Source organism: Giraffa tippelskirchi, chromosome 2, assembly GCF_054371585.1.
Source record: "Giraffa tippelskirchi isolate mGirTip1 chromosome 2, T2T-mGirTip1v1.2.pri, whole genome shotgun sequence".
Taxonomy (NCBI): domain Eukaryota; kingdom Metazoa; phylum Chordata; class Mammalia; order Artiodactyla; family Giraffidae; genus Giraffa; species Giraffa tippelskirchi.
This window is the reverse complement of record NC_137276.1, coordinates 30,090,055-30,105,806: the sequence shown is the minus strand read 5'-3', so window position 1 is coordinate 30,105,806 and position 15,752 is coordinate 30,090,055. Positions and strand designations below refer to the sequence as shown.

At 40.5% G+C, this 15,752-nt stretch overlaps 1 protein-coding gene and 1 pseudogene across 12 annotated transcripts in view; one reads left to right on the top strand and one right to left on the bottom strand.

Annotated features, from left to right (window-relative positions):
• Positions 1-15,444, top strand: part of ENTPD7 (ectonucleoside triphosphate diphosphohydrolase 7) — a 51,992-nt gene extending 36,548 nt beyond the window's left edge. For 6 of the 12 annotated variants that reach the window (XM_081548916.1, XM_081548905.1, XM_081548927.1 and 3 more), the window contains 7 exons: positions 1,652-1,708; positions 1,919-2,052; positions 3,578-3,744; positions 5,942-6,266; positions 8,222-8,307; positions 9,141-9,302; positions 11,092-15,444. In XM_081548916.1, coding sequence (XP_081405042.1) covers positions 1,652-1,708; positions 1,919-2,052; positions 3,578-3,744; positions 5,942-6,266; positions 8,222-8,307; positions 9,141-9,302; positions 11,092-11,323 — 1,163 coding nt within the window. In that variant the 3' untranslated portion in view covers positions 11,324-15,444. The remainder of the gene's footprint in view (positions 1-1,651; positions 1,709-1,918; positions 2,053-3,577; positions 3,745-5,941; positions 6,267-8,221; positions 8,308-9,140; positions 9,303-11,091) is intronic. The other 6 variants (XR_014070961.1, XR_014070962.1, XR_014070960.1 and 3 more) reach the window with 3 other exon arrangements.
• Positions 4,887-5,530, bottom strand: LOC145538234 (receptor-binding cancer antigen expressed on SiSo cells pseudogene; annotated as a pseudogene).
• Positions 15,445-15,752: the final 308 nt, after the last annotated feature.

Genomic DNA, 15,752 nt, shown 5'->3' with positions numbered 1-15,752 from the left:
AAAAAGTCAGACACAATAGAGTGACTGAACATTTTTCATAGCTGCCTTATTTGATAATTCCAACACCTGTGTCTTCTCAGGGTTGGCATTTTTTCCCTTACGGGTTGAGATTTTCCTAGTTCTTTGTCTATCAAGTCGTTTTATATTGTATCCTAGATATTTTGAATATTACATTGTTAGACCGTGGGTCTTGTTTCAGTCATAATGCTATGTTAAGTCGCTTCAGTCGTGTCCGACTCTGTGCGACCCCATAGACGGCAGCCACCAGGCTCCGCCGTCCCTGGGATTCTCCAGGCAAGAATACTGGAGTGGGTTGCCATTTCCTTCTCCAGTGCATGAAAGGGAAAAGTGAAAGTGAAGTCGCTCAGTCGTGTCCGACTCTTAGCGACCCCATGGACTGCAGCCTACCAGGCTCCTCCATCCATGGGATTTTCCAGGCAAGAGTACTGGAGTGGGGTGCCATTGCCTTCTGCGTTCAGTCATAAAGGGAATGTTAATTTTTTTGTTTTAGCAGACTGGTTAGGTTCAGGCCTTAAGTTCTGACCTGCCTTCTGTGGACAGTGATTCTTTTGATTCTGGCACTAAGATTAGGATTTGTCCTGTGTGTGTGCCAGCCAGTGACCAATCTGAACCTGGGCACAGCCCATACAAATGGATTGACTAGCCAGTAGGTCAGTTCTCAGAACCTTTGATATGTTGTTTAGAGTCAGATCACATATGTGAGCCCAGGAGTTCCTACACTACCTCATTCCCAACTCTCTGCTATCTGCCCAAGACTTTCTGGTTCCCTGCAGCTCACTTTCATGGTCCTTCGGTAGAAAGTCAGAGGTTTAATTTGCACAGTGTGCCATGCATTTCCCATGACTGCATCTGTATCCAGGGCTAAGTGGTAGAGGACAGAGGGAGAAAAGTGAGCAATAGGACTTTGCCCCAACTCTTGAGGCCATAGCTCCTCTGGTCAGAAAGGATTCGTACTCCTCAGAGAGATAGGCATCTACCCAGTCTCTCCCTGTGCTGATGCAGAATTGCCTGGAGTAGCAGAGAACCAAATTTTTTAGAAAGCAAGGAACTACCCCCCTCCTTCTGAACCTTTGGAGTCCCCTTTTCTGATCCTTGGACCACAGAACAGGGCCTTGTAGTTCTTTCTGTGCATATCTGGTTTTGTATTTCAAGCTGGTTTTCAGTCCAGGCCAGACAGTATCTGAGGGGGGAAAATGGGAAACTTGCTGCAATTTTGGTGGTACTTTAAAGTCTGATGTCTACCCCAGCGTGCCTTCTGTCATTTACTTTCAGAGTCCTCAGACAACTGCTCTGTACATTCTATCCAGAGTTTATACCTTATGGGGAGACGGGGCGAGTATGCTTAATTAATTCTGTGTTGCCCAGAGCTAGAACACCAAGATTTACATCTTTTAACATTTATTTTTACACGTTAATTCCTATTCATTGTAGGAAATTTGGAAAACACAAGTAATTTTAAAAGGGAAAAACATCACCAGATAAAAATTTTTAAATTCATACACTGAGAGTGTGGAATAAAATACTATGATCACTTTTTTTCCAGAAAAAGGGGGAAAGAGCAGCTGTGGAGAGGTGTACACATGCTATCACAGTAGAGAATTAAGCAAGGGCTTTTATGTTTCTTACTTAGGGGTTTATGCATGGATTGGAATCAACTTTGTTTTGGGAAGATTTGACCATGAAGATGGTGAGTGATACTGTCTTCTTACGACAGTTCTAAGGGCTGAAGGTTTGTGTCATAACCAAATCACTAGCATGTAAGTGCTAATTTTGATTTATTTTTTTCTTTCTTTTTTCAAAACTTAACATGCTTCTTTTATTGCTTTTTAACTTTCCTCATTTATTAGTCCTTATTTGCTTTCTTTTATTGCTTTTTAACTTACCTCATTTATTTCAGAAGCTGATGCTGAGGCTCCCCAGGAATTGGTGACAGGACGCAGAAGGACAGTAGGGATACTGGATATGGGAGGAGCCTCTCTCCAAATTGCTTATGAAGTTCCTACCTCAACTTCTGTCCTTTCTCCACAAGAGGTATTTACCTTTTGGGGAAATTCAGTTGCTAGGAATGCCCATCTTTGAGAAGGAAGGGCACTATGTTTTGACTTAGACCAACTGTCCTGGGTCCATATATTGCTTCAGATCATTGCTAGCTTATGTTATCTTGGGTCAGTTACCTCTCTGAGCATCAGTTTCCTCATGTGTAAAAAGAGAATAGTAATAGTATCTATTTCATAAAGTTGTGAGTATGAAATAATACCACTTGTATAAAGTACTTAACAAGCTGCCCAACATGTAATAAAAGCTTAATACATTTTAGCTATTATAATTATACTACTTATCTGGAAGAGTTGCTTGAGGATTAAACATGATAATGTAAATCCCAGAGTACAGTATTTGATAAATACTTATTCATTAGACATTATTCTCTTTCTTTTACTAATGATTCCATTCTTGTGCTTCTGTTATTCCTTGCCTTACTAGAATGTAAAGAATGCATTTTGAGGGAGAAGTTTTATCATACAGAAGAAAAAGAAATAAAACATTTTTCAGCAGCTAGTATATGCAAGACAGAAGACATGTTACACTGCCCCCAAAAGCTTGTGATCTATCAGTGGAGACAGCCTGTGATAACAGGCAGACCACGACAGTTCTGTAATTTGATCTAAACTAGGGTTTCTCATCATTGGCATAATTGGCATTGTGGGCTGAATAAGTCTTTGTTGTGGAAGGTTGTCTGGTGCGTTGTATGATGTTTCACAGCATCCCTGGCCTCTATCAGATGTCATAATGCCCCTATATCCCCCAGACTCCCAGTTTTGACAATTAAAACTGTCTTCAGACACTGCCAGTTGCCCCTGGGGGTGCAAAATCACCTCTGGCTGAGCATCTTGGGTCTAAACAGAGAGCCGCAGCAGTGTGGGCACTGACAGGGCGAACCACATTCACAAAGGCTTATTCAGGCGCCTTCCATGCTGCCTTCATGGAAAGTAAGGTGTTTACCTGGTCCTTGGATGATAGTAGCCTTTTGTATAGTGGAGGTTAAGGGAAGGCCATCTGCATGGAGGTGACAGTATGCACAAAAGCACAGGAAAAATAGCAAAGAGCCCAGAATGTCCAGGGAATGATGAACAGCCTGTTGTAGTATGGGGTTTTTAAATGTGGTAATAGGGAATGCTGGGAAGTGATAAGATAAAGAAAGTTAGATCATGAGGAGTCTTGGGAGCCATGCTAGGGGATCTGGCTTTTTTATCTCTAGATAGTAAGGAATAAGCAAACTTTTTTGAGTAGGGGAGTCATATGGGCTTAAGTTTCATCATCTATGAAATAATTAAACTCTGAAAGTCACCAGCTCTGAATTTTGTGACTGTGTTAATCGTGTGACAAGGTTAGGGTCATTTTATGTCTTTATTTAAAATAGTGCTATGAAGATGAAAGAATGCTCTTAATACAAAATGTCTTAAAGAGTAGTCATAGCAAATGAAACCTGGTGTATTAGCAATGTCATGCCTTTCTAGAAATCAACCAAAACTAAAATTCCTTTTACATCATATTGCAGGAAGAAGCTGCGAAGATCTTGCTGGCTGAGTTCAACCTGGGCTGTGATGTGCAACACACTGAACACGTGTATAGGGTTTACGTCACGACCTTTCTGGGTTTTGGGGGCAACTTTGCCCGCCAGCGCTATGAAGATCTTGTGTTGAATGAAACTCTTAACAAGAACAGGTATGCTTGACATGGGATCTGTGATTCTGAAACAGAATGTTGTCAGGCTGCAGATATTAGGGAGAAATGGTTACATCCTACCAAGATATTAATAGATATGTCCTTGCTTCCTCCTTCCTCGCCACTGCTGCCAGTGGGGTAGCTTTATTTTATCGTTCAGTCTCTCAGTCGTGCCCAACTCTTTGCGACCCCATGGACTGCAGCACGCCAGGCTTCCCTGTCCATCACTGTCTCTCGGAGCATGGCTGTTGGTAGTACCACTTGATTTTCATCAGAGTGCCTTCTAATCTTTGTTATTAGGACTCAGAAAAGCACAATGGCTTATTGTGGTGACCTCTTGCTGTGCCCATCTTCAGACATGGCATCACAGGATAAGTGAGATCAATTAAGTCATTAATTTAAATTGTGTAGTATAACGTAGCTTTTAGAAGTTCCTTTCACATGGAGGTGCTCAGAACCTGTTTGCCAAATTACAGTGGAGTTGCATTTTACATGGGACTTAAAGATTCCATAGCATGCATAAAATATTCTCTTAAGTCCAAAATAGACACTTTTTCCTCCAGCACTGGACGGACCACTGATTCTTCATTTGTGTGCCAGATGAAGTATTTAAACCATAGTAATGGGGGAGCCTGGTGGGCTGCCGTCTATGGGGTCGCACAGAGTCGGACATGACTGACGCAACTTAGCAGCAGCAGCAGCATACATATAGTTGTGGGGTTTTTAGTAGTTAAAATTCTTTGTATCATCATGCACATTAAAGGACAGCATAATAGAGAACAGAGTTCTTTTCCATCATGAAACTATTTACCCCCATTTATTTAGCTGGAAGCAATAGCTTGAAAAGGTACTGGTGTATCCCATTTGTAGTAATTTCTCTACAGCAATCAATTGTCTTATATTGGGAATGTGTTAGACAAAATATTGTCTCAAGTCTTTTTTGTTTTTCTGATTCTCAGCTCCTAAGAGTTCAGGGTGCTTTGGGAGAAGTCTGTTATTCGGATGATTGATGAATGCATTAAAATCAAGCAGTGTGTTTGTGTTCTGAAGATACTCTTACGTATCCAGGCATCCATACTAAAGTTGCTTGGCCTAGAGCTCAGATGGCTCCCATTAGCACTGTGGTATCTGAAGAGCAATTACTATGAAAGTTTCACACCAATTTTGTTTTGGTCCTTCTTCATTAGCTACTGTGCTTCCTTTTCCATTTTCTTCCTTTGTTGTTTTGCTTCTCCTTTATATCTGCCTGCTGTTTTCTGCTGCTTCAGAACAGGCGCGCATCATCATCTTCTCACGCGTAAGTTTTTTCTCATCATGTATCTCAGTTACCTAATTCAGAAGACTGATTACTCATCTTATGAAGCTGCTAATCTATAGAGAAACCTGTGCTTCTTGGGATGTTAAAACTTAATGTTTCTCTCTTTTTGATAATTTTCTGAGCTTTCATTATAGGTGGTGTCGCATTCTCAAAACAGGCTCCACTTGTTCCAAAGCATTTTGTTGTGTTGCCACATTCCCATTCCATCCTTCAGCCTTTACACTTGTGTGTGCATCTTCATCCACAGTTGTCTTAGGACTTGATGAATAGTTCACTGTATTTGGCAAACTACAGTTGTATTTGGTCTGCACTTAATTTCCACCTTTGGCCAGATCTGCATATTAATCTCTTATTGCTAGACTAGTATAGACTTGAAATAACCAGAGCTGTGTGATGGCTATAGTGGGAATCAAAACTTGGCCCTCCTTGCCCCTCAGAGCTGGGCATGTCCTCAGTCACTGTTGCCATCCATCGCCACTGCACCACTGCCATGGACTGTCCTCAGGACAGTCCTCAGCCCTTCCCGCTTCACCTCCTCCCAGTTGTTTCTTGAAACATTAGAACTGTGATCAGCACGGTGAATCTTTTCACTTTAAGAGGCAAGTGGTAATGAAGACCAGATGGAGAATAGCAGATTCACATCTCCAGTTTCACTATATATTGGGAAATATGTGTTGACTAAAAGACTGAATAAAATCACTGCCATATTTCTCTTTCTTTTTCTAAATTGAATTTGCATAATTTAAAAGTTCATGTGATGCAACTAAGTGGTAATGTTTAGAGCTGTCATGTAGAAGAATAACAAGACATCTGGGAAGCATCTTCAAGGAAGCTGGGTGCAGTAGTGATGTGTTTTGTTTGTTTTTGTCACTGTGACAGGTTGCTGGGCCACAAGACAGGTCTGAGTCCCGACAATCCTTTTCTGGATCCGTGCCTGCCTGTGGGACTCACAGATGTAGTAGAAAGGAACAGCCAGGTCCTGCATGTCCGCGGTCGAGGGGACTGGGCGGCTTGTGGGGCCATGCTGAGCCCACTGCTGGCTCGCTCCAACACCAGCCAGGCCTCACTGAACGGCATCTACCAGTCGCCCATTGACTTCAACAACAGCGAGTTCTATGGTTTCTCCGAGTTCTTTTACTGTACAGAGGATGTGTTGCGCATCGGTGGCCGCTACCATGGGCCAACATTTGCCAAGGCTGCTCAGGTAAACTATTAATAATAAAAATGACTCATGCTGGCAGCAGCCATTTATTGGATGCCTAACTTTGTACCAGACGCTGTGCAAACGGCTTTGCATGCGTGATCTCACTGGCTTCTTGGCAGGAGCCCTGCGAGCCTTCATTTTACAGATGAGAAGGTGAACTTAGAGAAGTGAAGGAACCTGCTATGTTCAACTGCCTGCTAATTAATTAATCTTAGGTCTCCATGGGTGTCCAATTACCAGAATTATCACCCAGGTTTAATACTGTTGTGGTGGCTAATCGTTTTTCCTCCAGCTTGCCTATAGTCTTGTCTAATGTTTGTGGACAAAGTGTCATCTCCAGATATTTTCCCCTTACTGGGTGTTCCCAGGTGTAAGTGCTTTTGGAGATGATGTCACACAGGTGGGCAAGTCCACTTTCGTTTTCTTACCTTGAGCTTTTAAGAGGCCAGTATGGACAGGTAAACTCTTGCCTGGAAAATCCCCTGGACGGAGGGGCCTGATGGGCTGCAGTCCATGGGGTCGCAAAGAGTCGGACACGACTGAGCGACTTCACTTTCACTTTTCACTTTCATGCACTGGAGAAGGAATGGCAACCCACTCCAGTGTTCTTGCCTGGAGAATCCTGGGGACGGCGGAGCCTGGTGGCTGCCGTCTATGGGGTCACACAGAGTCAGACACGACTGAAGCGACTTAGCAGCAGCAGCAGCATGGACAGGTAAAAGTTTAGCTAGCATTCCACAGTTCCTGTTCAATTTGGACTTGTCTCTTTTTCATTTTTGTATATTTTTCTCTTTTAGCAGAAAAACTTACGGGGAGATCTGTCCTCTCATATTTTTTACTCTCTCTCTCTGTCTTCTTCAAGTTCTCTTAGTATAAGAGCTTTCAGAAGAAATAATATATGTAGTATATGTATTGTTCTGTTCCCTAAAGGCAGTCCCTAAGAAATATTGAGGAAAACCTGGTTTGTACTTGCCCTTTCCTCTCCAGCCTCTAGGAATATTGTCATATTTCCTTTCCTTTCCAACGTTCCCTAACTGTCCATGGCCTGAATCTTTCTCTCATTTTAAAATTTCTTCAAATCCTTTTCCCTTGAATACCATAGGACTCAAGTTATTACTTGCCCAAACTGCTAGTGGCTTAATATGTTCTCTTTCTCAGGGTAAAGATGATTTTGTTCTGTTTTTTTAACCTTGACTCAACTGTTATCTTCCCAGTGACATCTTCCTTGGCCATCCTATGCAGAATTGCAGTCCTCCCCAGTATTACCCTTTCCCTTTCCTGCTTTATTATCTTTCCCGTGAACACTTATATTATCTAACACATTCTTTGTATGGATGTGTGTATATGTATGTATGTATGCATGTATATTTGGTTTTTGTCTGCTCCCCCCCCCCACTAGAAGGTAAGCTTCATAAAAATAGAAACTTTTGTTTTATTCACTGCTAGAGCCACCTGGCACGAAGTAGACATTCAGGAAATACAAGTTTATTGAACAAACCAAAAGAAATGATTCCTTCGGTGAGAATTACAACATGGAGACAGGCCAGTGATAGATTTTTGACCATTCTGTTCCATCTGTTTGACTTGTTCATGTCAGTCCTACATAGGGTAGAATGAAGCTGTCTTTGGCTTTTGATGTTGCTACTCCCGGTCCTAACCTTACCCCTCTCTAAAGCCTAAGAGGCTCAGGAGCCATGTCAGGCTGGTTTTGTATGGACATGGAAGCAATAGGAATAAAAAGGAGTATTCCCAGGCCACTCAAGTCACCTAGTGGCCTGAGTTCAAGGACTTGCCTTGCCCAGGACCTGGCACGGTGTTAAATGACTGAATTTACCATTTCTGTTTACCTGTCAACTAATAACCCACAAGGAACTTTGGAAATGGAAAACCGACTGTAGGGGAATTACAGAGTTTACCTCCCATTTCATGTTGCACCATTTCTCTGTTTGTTCCAGGATTACTGTGGCATGGCTTGGTCAGTACTCACTCAGAGATTCAAGAATGGCCTCTTTTCATCACATGCAGATGAGCATCGACTCAAGTAAGTAACTTCCTTTTCTCCTTTAGGTGTGGCCTTAAAATGTCTGAACAATGAATGAGACAGAGTGAGTGATAGTACAGATTGGATTTACATTGAAAGAGAATTTGATTATTTTAGATTTTGATTTTCTGAAAGGTAGAGGCCAAAATAGTGAACTTATTTTAGTGAAGCCAAGGGAAACAAACTGGTGGTTACAAAAAGTATTCTCTCCAAATGGTTTGAAATAAAAAATGGTGGTCTTTTTATTTTTACATTTTTATTAAAATGTCAAACATGCAGAAAAGTAGAACAGTAACAGAAACACGTGTAACCTAGCTTCAATAAATATCAATCTTTTGCCAGTTTGGCTCATCAGTCCTCCCATTTTGTAAATGTTTTAGTTAAAAATATTAAACATAAACGAAAATAGAATAGTATAATGAACTCCTGAGTACCTATCACCCAGCTTCTCTCCTATCAGCTATCAACTCCCAGCCCTTCTTATTTCATCTATTTTCCTACCCCACAAATTGGTTCTTTTGAAGCAAATCCCAAACATCATATAATTACATTTGTAGATATTTCAGCATGCTCTCTGAAGGTAAAGGTTGTTAGGGGAAAAAAGAAAGTAAAAGAAAAACATAGTCACGGTAGCGCTGTTACATTGCTTGAAGGTGTGCCTCACTTTTGCAGTCAATTTGAAGAAAAAGTAGGCTCAGATTTGGCTCCAACTAGAGGTGAGGAAGGTGAAATGGGGAGAGAGGGGTCTTTTTGACATTTTAGTGAGAATATGCATAAAGCATTAGTTGTTTTTTTTTTCTTCCTTTAAAAAATTAATTATTTTTTTCACACAGATATCAGTGTTTTAAGTCGGCTTGGATGTACCAAGTTCTTCATGAAGGATTTCACTTTCCCTATGACTACCCAAATCTGCAGACAGCACAGCTGGTCTATGACCGAGAGGTTCAGTGGACGCTGGGAGCCATTCTGTATAAAACACGCTTCTTACCACTCAGGTAAGTGGACTGACCAAGCATCTTGAGCTTAGAGGATGGTAGTTGGTGCCTCAAAATAAGTTTCTTAAGTGACCACTCCCTCAAAAAGAGAAACAAGAAACATCCAAATACCCCTTATTACTGCCATGTGAAACTGCTGTTACTTACCACATATGTTGAAACAGAAGGAAGTCTTGAGAATTATTGGTCTGGAGTCTGTTCTTTGTAATGTCGGGAATTCAGTAATTTTTGACTTTTTCCCCTGCCGTGCTGCATGACTTGTGGGATCTTAGTAGCCAGGGATCCAACCCACGCCCTGCCCTTGGCAGTGAAAGTGCCAAGTCCTAACCACTGGACTGCCAGGGAATTCCCAGAAATTCAATTTTATTTATCTACAACAAATCAGTCTTTATAATTGAGCTCTTACAAATAAATTCAAAGATACTGACTGATGAACTAAAGTTACTCTGAAACTGTATCTGACTCGTTGTTCATTCAGTCATGTTTGACCGTTTGTGACCCCATGGACTGCAGCACGTCAGACTTCTCTGTCTTTCACCATCTCCCAGAACTTGCTCAAACTCATGTCCATTGAGTTGGCGGTGCTATCCAACCATCTTGTCCTCTGTCATCCTCTTCTCCTCCTGCCTTCTCTTATTTCCCAGCATCAGGGTCTTTTCCAATGAGATGGCTCTTTGCATCAGGTGGCCAAAGTACTGGAGCTTCAGCATCAGCATCAGTCCTTCCAATAAACATTCAGGACTGAAGGTTGACTGGTTTGATCTCCTCACATCTGACTAAAGAACCAGTATATGCTGTTCCTATACAGCAGTCTTTCTTGGTGGCTAGAGTCACTCTTGAGATCATGTCATTGACTTGGATGGCTTTTGAGTGGGCCAGAACAAAGGACATGAGATGCATTTCGAGGATGTCTTGCTCTTATGTACCATAAGATATTTGGGATCATTTTTAGGTGCTCTCTCTTCTGGACTGTTTCAAATGAACTCTTAATCTTTGGTGCCTGTTTCTTTAAACTCAATACTGTCACAAGCCAGGTGAGTGAGAGAAGTGGGGAACTGGAGAGTATGTGCCCCAAACAAAAGGCTGATAACTGTCATGCAGAAATGCTGTCCCAGCATCTCCCAGCTCTCCTTGGCCAAGAGAAGCCAGAAGTCCACATTTTATATGTAGTCTTCCTGTTTGGAGATTCACATTTTTAAAAAAACGTTGCAGATCAAACAGAATGAAAATGGATTGGGTGTTTGGACTACAAGAGAAGAGCTTCTGTTTTAGACAGACAGACCATTGCATTTAGGTTTACATGTCTCTATTTTTTCTTCAGATTACAATTGGTTAAGTGACATCTTTCTCTGGATATATCCTAAACTCTCAGGAAGCATAGCAACTTTTTTTTTAATACTTAGATATACCCTGATTTCTTGATTAGGTTCAGGGACCACCCTATTCTCATTAGTACCATATTTACAAACTGTGTAGGCTGAGGTGGTATGGGGTCACTGTTAAGACATTTTACAGATGACCAGTCTTGTCTTACTATTCACTTTTTTGGCTTCTCATTTCGTCTCCAGATTTTAGAAGGGGCAGAGTCTCCCTCTAGGCCAGGGAAAGGAAGATACAGAAGGAATCTGGGCCTGGGGACACATTTCAGCTTTGCTTGCTCTGTGGAGCTGGTATTATAGCATGTTTGCATGGATGGAATAAATGGGATAAAACCACTGGACCTTTTAAATCGGCATAAATATTTCTCTCTGAAACTAACATTTCTTTTCACCTTCAACTTCTTATTTAGGGATCTACGGCAGGAAGGTGTCCGACAGGCCCATGGTAGCTGGTTCCGTCTTTCCTTTGTCTACAACCACTATCTCTTCTTCGCCTGTATCCTGGTGGTGCTACTGGCCATCATCCTGTACCTTCTGCGGCTTCGTCGGATTCACCACCGACAAACTCGAGCCTCAGCCCCATTGAACTTGCTGTGGATCGAGGAAGTGGTGCCCATGATTGGGGTACAGGTCGGGCCATGAGGCTGGGCGGGTTCAAGGGAAGCTCGAATCCCCTCAAATTGCTGCCCATTGAATTCCACCACTTTCTGGTACTGGCCTCAGATGCTGCTTTGCCTGACGTTGTGGATATTTGGCCTTGGAATTTCTACTTCAGTATCTACTTTAATTCCTTCTCAATATCCAGGTCCTCTTCTCTGAAGAGAAGCTGTAATTTAGTCTATGAAGAACTAAATGAGAGATTGGTGCTAACAAGGGGGACCAACTTTAGTCCAACTGAAGCATGCTTCTACTTCTTTATCTGAGAGATCTGGTGTGCTCCTGGGATCAAGACTTTTCTCCCCTTGCTTTAAGCATGAAGTTCAGCATCGGGCACACTGGAAGCCTAGCTGAAACCAAACTTGGAGCATCTAATTCAAAGTCGAAGACATTCTACCAAGTGCAGCAGCCCCTTCTTTCTCTGTAACAGAGATATTGTTTATGTGGAGATCCACAGCCTTTAATAGGGATCCAAGATTTTTGCAGATCAGCGGAACAGATAAGAATTTCCAGGCAACCAAAATAACATGACTTCTTTGCTTACTCGACAAAGAAGCCACTGTGAATGTGGCCCAAGATCCCTGACATCCTGTTGCTGATATTAGTTAGATTTTAAAAGGTTAGAACCCTTTCTGTATGAATGGTCCAGTGAAGATTTTAACAATATATTATCTGATGCCTCGTATAAACAGAACAGAAAATTTTCCATGTCTCTGTGGCTTCGAGGCTGTTTGGGCATTAACTTTTCTTTTTGAGCCTTAATGGTGCTTGTAGGAATTGGAGAAACTGGGATGGGGACTGGAGACCTGGATTTATCTGGTTTCAGGTCACTGTCCTCTTGGCTTGTTTTTACAAGTCCTTACGTGGGAAGATTCAAGAAGAGTTCTTTTATTTCACTGCTAAGATCAATATGTAGTTTGGGAAGGGATGCATTTGGCTTGTTTTTAAAGAAGGAAAGGACAATATCAGGAGAGCGGGCCAAGGCAATAAAATCCAAGCTCTTATTTATTAATGTTTTTCTGAGAAATAGAAGTTTTCTTAGTTGGGCTCTTGGAATATTTGAAAAGAAGCAAATCACAAGCTTTGGAATAGACAGATAAATCTGTTAATAATCCACCTGGCAACTTTCAGAATATTTCCTAAGAGATTTCTCAGTCATAAACAGCATTTCCATTAATGGGGAGAGAGGAAAAGCCATAGTAATTACATTTTTATCCATTACCCTTCAGGATCTTTGCTTCCTCTCTGCATTTAGCCTTTAAATTGCACAAGGATTTCTTTTTCATCCCCCATGGAACCTTCTTTATACTTTAATCTTTCCTCTGTGTAGCCTTAAATGTCCTGCTTAAGAATATGCTCCCAGAGTTAAAATAGTTTTCTTTTTTTGTCAGCTTTGAGTTCTAGGATTATAAGAGTAAGGGAAAAGTCCTTGACTTTAAAGGGAAAAAAGTGGAATTCTTAAAAAATAAATTTCATACTGAGAGTAGAAAGGAGTTAAGTGCTTCATAAAACCAAGAAAAATAAATCCAGATCCTCCTGGAAATAAACTGAGATGAAAGTAAGTATACTTAAAGTAGGTGAAAAGATGATGAGTCTTGAATCGTTTTCAAATTAGATAAAAATGGATCCAGCAGAGTGTCTTACAGGTTCCTTTGGAAGAACTTTTAACTTTTCATTAGGGCTTATGTCTCAGCAGTTTAATTTTTAAGATTTCTAAATTGCCTTGATTTTCTTTGACTTCTTATCTTTGTGTCTGTACTGTGAGCAAGCCCTTGCCTTATGAATGCTGCTTATAAATAACATCATAGTATGTTTTTGCTAGCCATTGCCTACTCAGGTTAACTCTTTTCCCTCACTTTCGTTTCCAAATACTGTGTTTGGTTTTCTTATTTTCTTGTGTGATCTACTTAATGATCTTCTCCAAAGCTACCTAGGTGGCTAACAGTGATCACATTTGTGTGCTCAGAATGAAATTGAAGCATGGAGGAGGTAGTGATCAGTCCAATTTGAAAGCTCTTATTAATAAGGTTATTCTTCGTCCTGGTTATGATGATAATAGCTACCATTTGCAAAGCTCTTATTGTATACCAGACACTCCATTAATAATTTTATGTATGTTATTTTAATCATCATGACAACCTTTCAAATTGGTATTGTTCTTTTTATAATTGAGAAACTCAGGATACTTGTTTATCATTTTTGCAATATAAATGTTATTTCTTATTCTTAATTTATTTTAATTAGCCTGATTTTTTTAGTGTATTTTATCATGTTTTTTATTTTAATGTTATCTAGGCTTTATTACAATGAATAAGGCATCTGAGTTCCATGGTATAAAAAGGGCAAATTTTTGTCATACCCCTCAGAAAAACTGAGTATTTGCTCTTGGTTCTGGCTCCTGTGCTTCTTCCATTGCTCCCAATTAAAAAACTTAAAGGAAATCTCCTTCACTAGAAACAGAAGCCATTTAACCCTTGCTGAGTATAAATGGTGAGGGCCAATTACTTCTATATATTTCTTTCTCAAAATGAAATATTCTTACATATAGAATTGTATAGTCTTATCTTTTAACCCTCTTTTTGCCCTGTTTTTCAAGATATCTATTTGCATTTCTGCATCCTGAGTGGTTTTCATGTGAAAATGATTATGATTTCATAAAATTCACATTCCAGTAGTTCATTTGAGTCTTGCCAAACAGTCTTCCTTACAAACAGTAACAGCAAACCTGAACTATTTTAGTGTTTTAATAGGTCAGAAGTGTCAAAATTTAGTCAGTGGTTTATAGGAGTAAGGCTTATTATTCTTTATGCAGGCACAACCCATCACTTTTCTGAATTCTTATCATGAATTATTCTTATCACCTAATTATTTGGCATTACATTCACTTAAGTTGCAGTTAATTCTAATCCAAATTTTATTGAGTTGGTGCAAAAGTAATTGTGGTTTTGCATTTTTGAAATTTGCTATTTGATATTGGAATACATTCTTAAATATGGTTATGTTATACATTATTTTAATGCACACTTTTTGCTTTCTTTTTTTTGGTAATGACTTTTTACTTGCTGTTTATATTTATTTTAAACTAGGGAAATGATGTTAATTAGACAAAACAAATTGGAGCAATTCTTTTATTCAAGTTCAAAATGAGTTGTAAAACAGCAGAGACAACTTGCACCATCAACAGTGCATTTGGCCCAGGAACTGCTAATGAATGTACAGTGCAGGGGTGGTTCAAGAAATTTTGCAAAGGAGACCAGAGCCTTAAAGATGAGGAAGTAGTGGCCGGCCACTGGAGTTGACAGTGACCAGTTGAGAGGATCATCAAAGCTGATCCTGTTACAACTACACGAGAAGTTACTGAAGAACTCAATGTCAGCTATTCTATGGTCATTTGGCACTGGCAGCAAATTGGAAAGGTGAAAAAGCTCAATAAGTGGGTGCCTCATGAGCTGACCACAAATCAAAAATTGTCGTTTTAAAGTGTTGTCTTCTCTTATTCTGTGCAACAACAACGAACCATTTCTCAATTGTACTGTGATGTGTGACAAAAAGTGGATTTTATATGACAACTGGCGATGACCAGCTAAGTGGTTGGACTGAGAAGCAGCTTCAAAGCACTTCCCAAAGCCAAACTTGCACCAAAAAAGGTGGTCTGCTGCCAGTCTGATCCACTACTGCTTTCTGAATCCCAGAGAAACCATTTCATCTGAAAAGTATGCTCAGCAAATCGGTGAGATGCATCAAAACTGCACCACCTGCAGCAGGCATTGCTCAACAGAAAGGGCCCAATTTTTCTCCATTACAATGCCTGACTGCACATCACACAACCAGCACTTCAGAAGTTGAATGAATTGGGCTACAAAGTTTTTCCCCATCTCACCATATTCACCTGATCTCTCGCCAACCACTTCTTCAAGCATCTCAACAACTTTTTGAAGGGAAAATGCTTCCACCACCAGCAGGAGGCAGAAAATGCTTTCCAAGAGTTTGTCAAATCCTGAAGCATGGGTTTTTATGCTACAGGAATAAACAAATTATTTCTCGTTGGCAGAATGTGTTGATTATAATGGTTCCTATTTTGATTAATAAAGAGCTGTTTGAGCTTATAATGATTTAAAATTCACGGTCCGAAACCGCAATTAAGTTTGCACCAGCTTAATACCATCTCTATACCTTGATTTTCCTTGGTCTAGGAAATTTTAATCACTTTCCACCAACCTTCTATTTATTCTTCCAATATTATCCAAAGTATTCTGCCTCTGTCCTCCTTAGCCCAAGTGCTTTCTTTGACTTCAAAGGCCTTGTTGTTCAGTCGCTAAGTCATGTCTGACTCTTTGCGACCCCACAGACTGGCACACCAGGCTCCTCTGTCCTCCACTATCTCCCAGTTTGCTCAAATTCATGACCAAAGGCT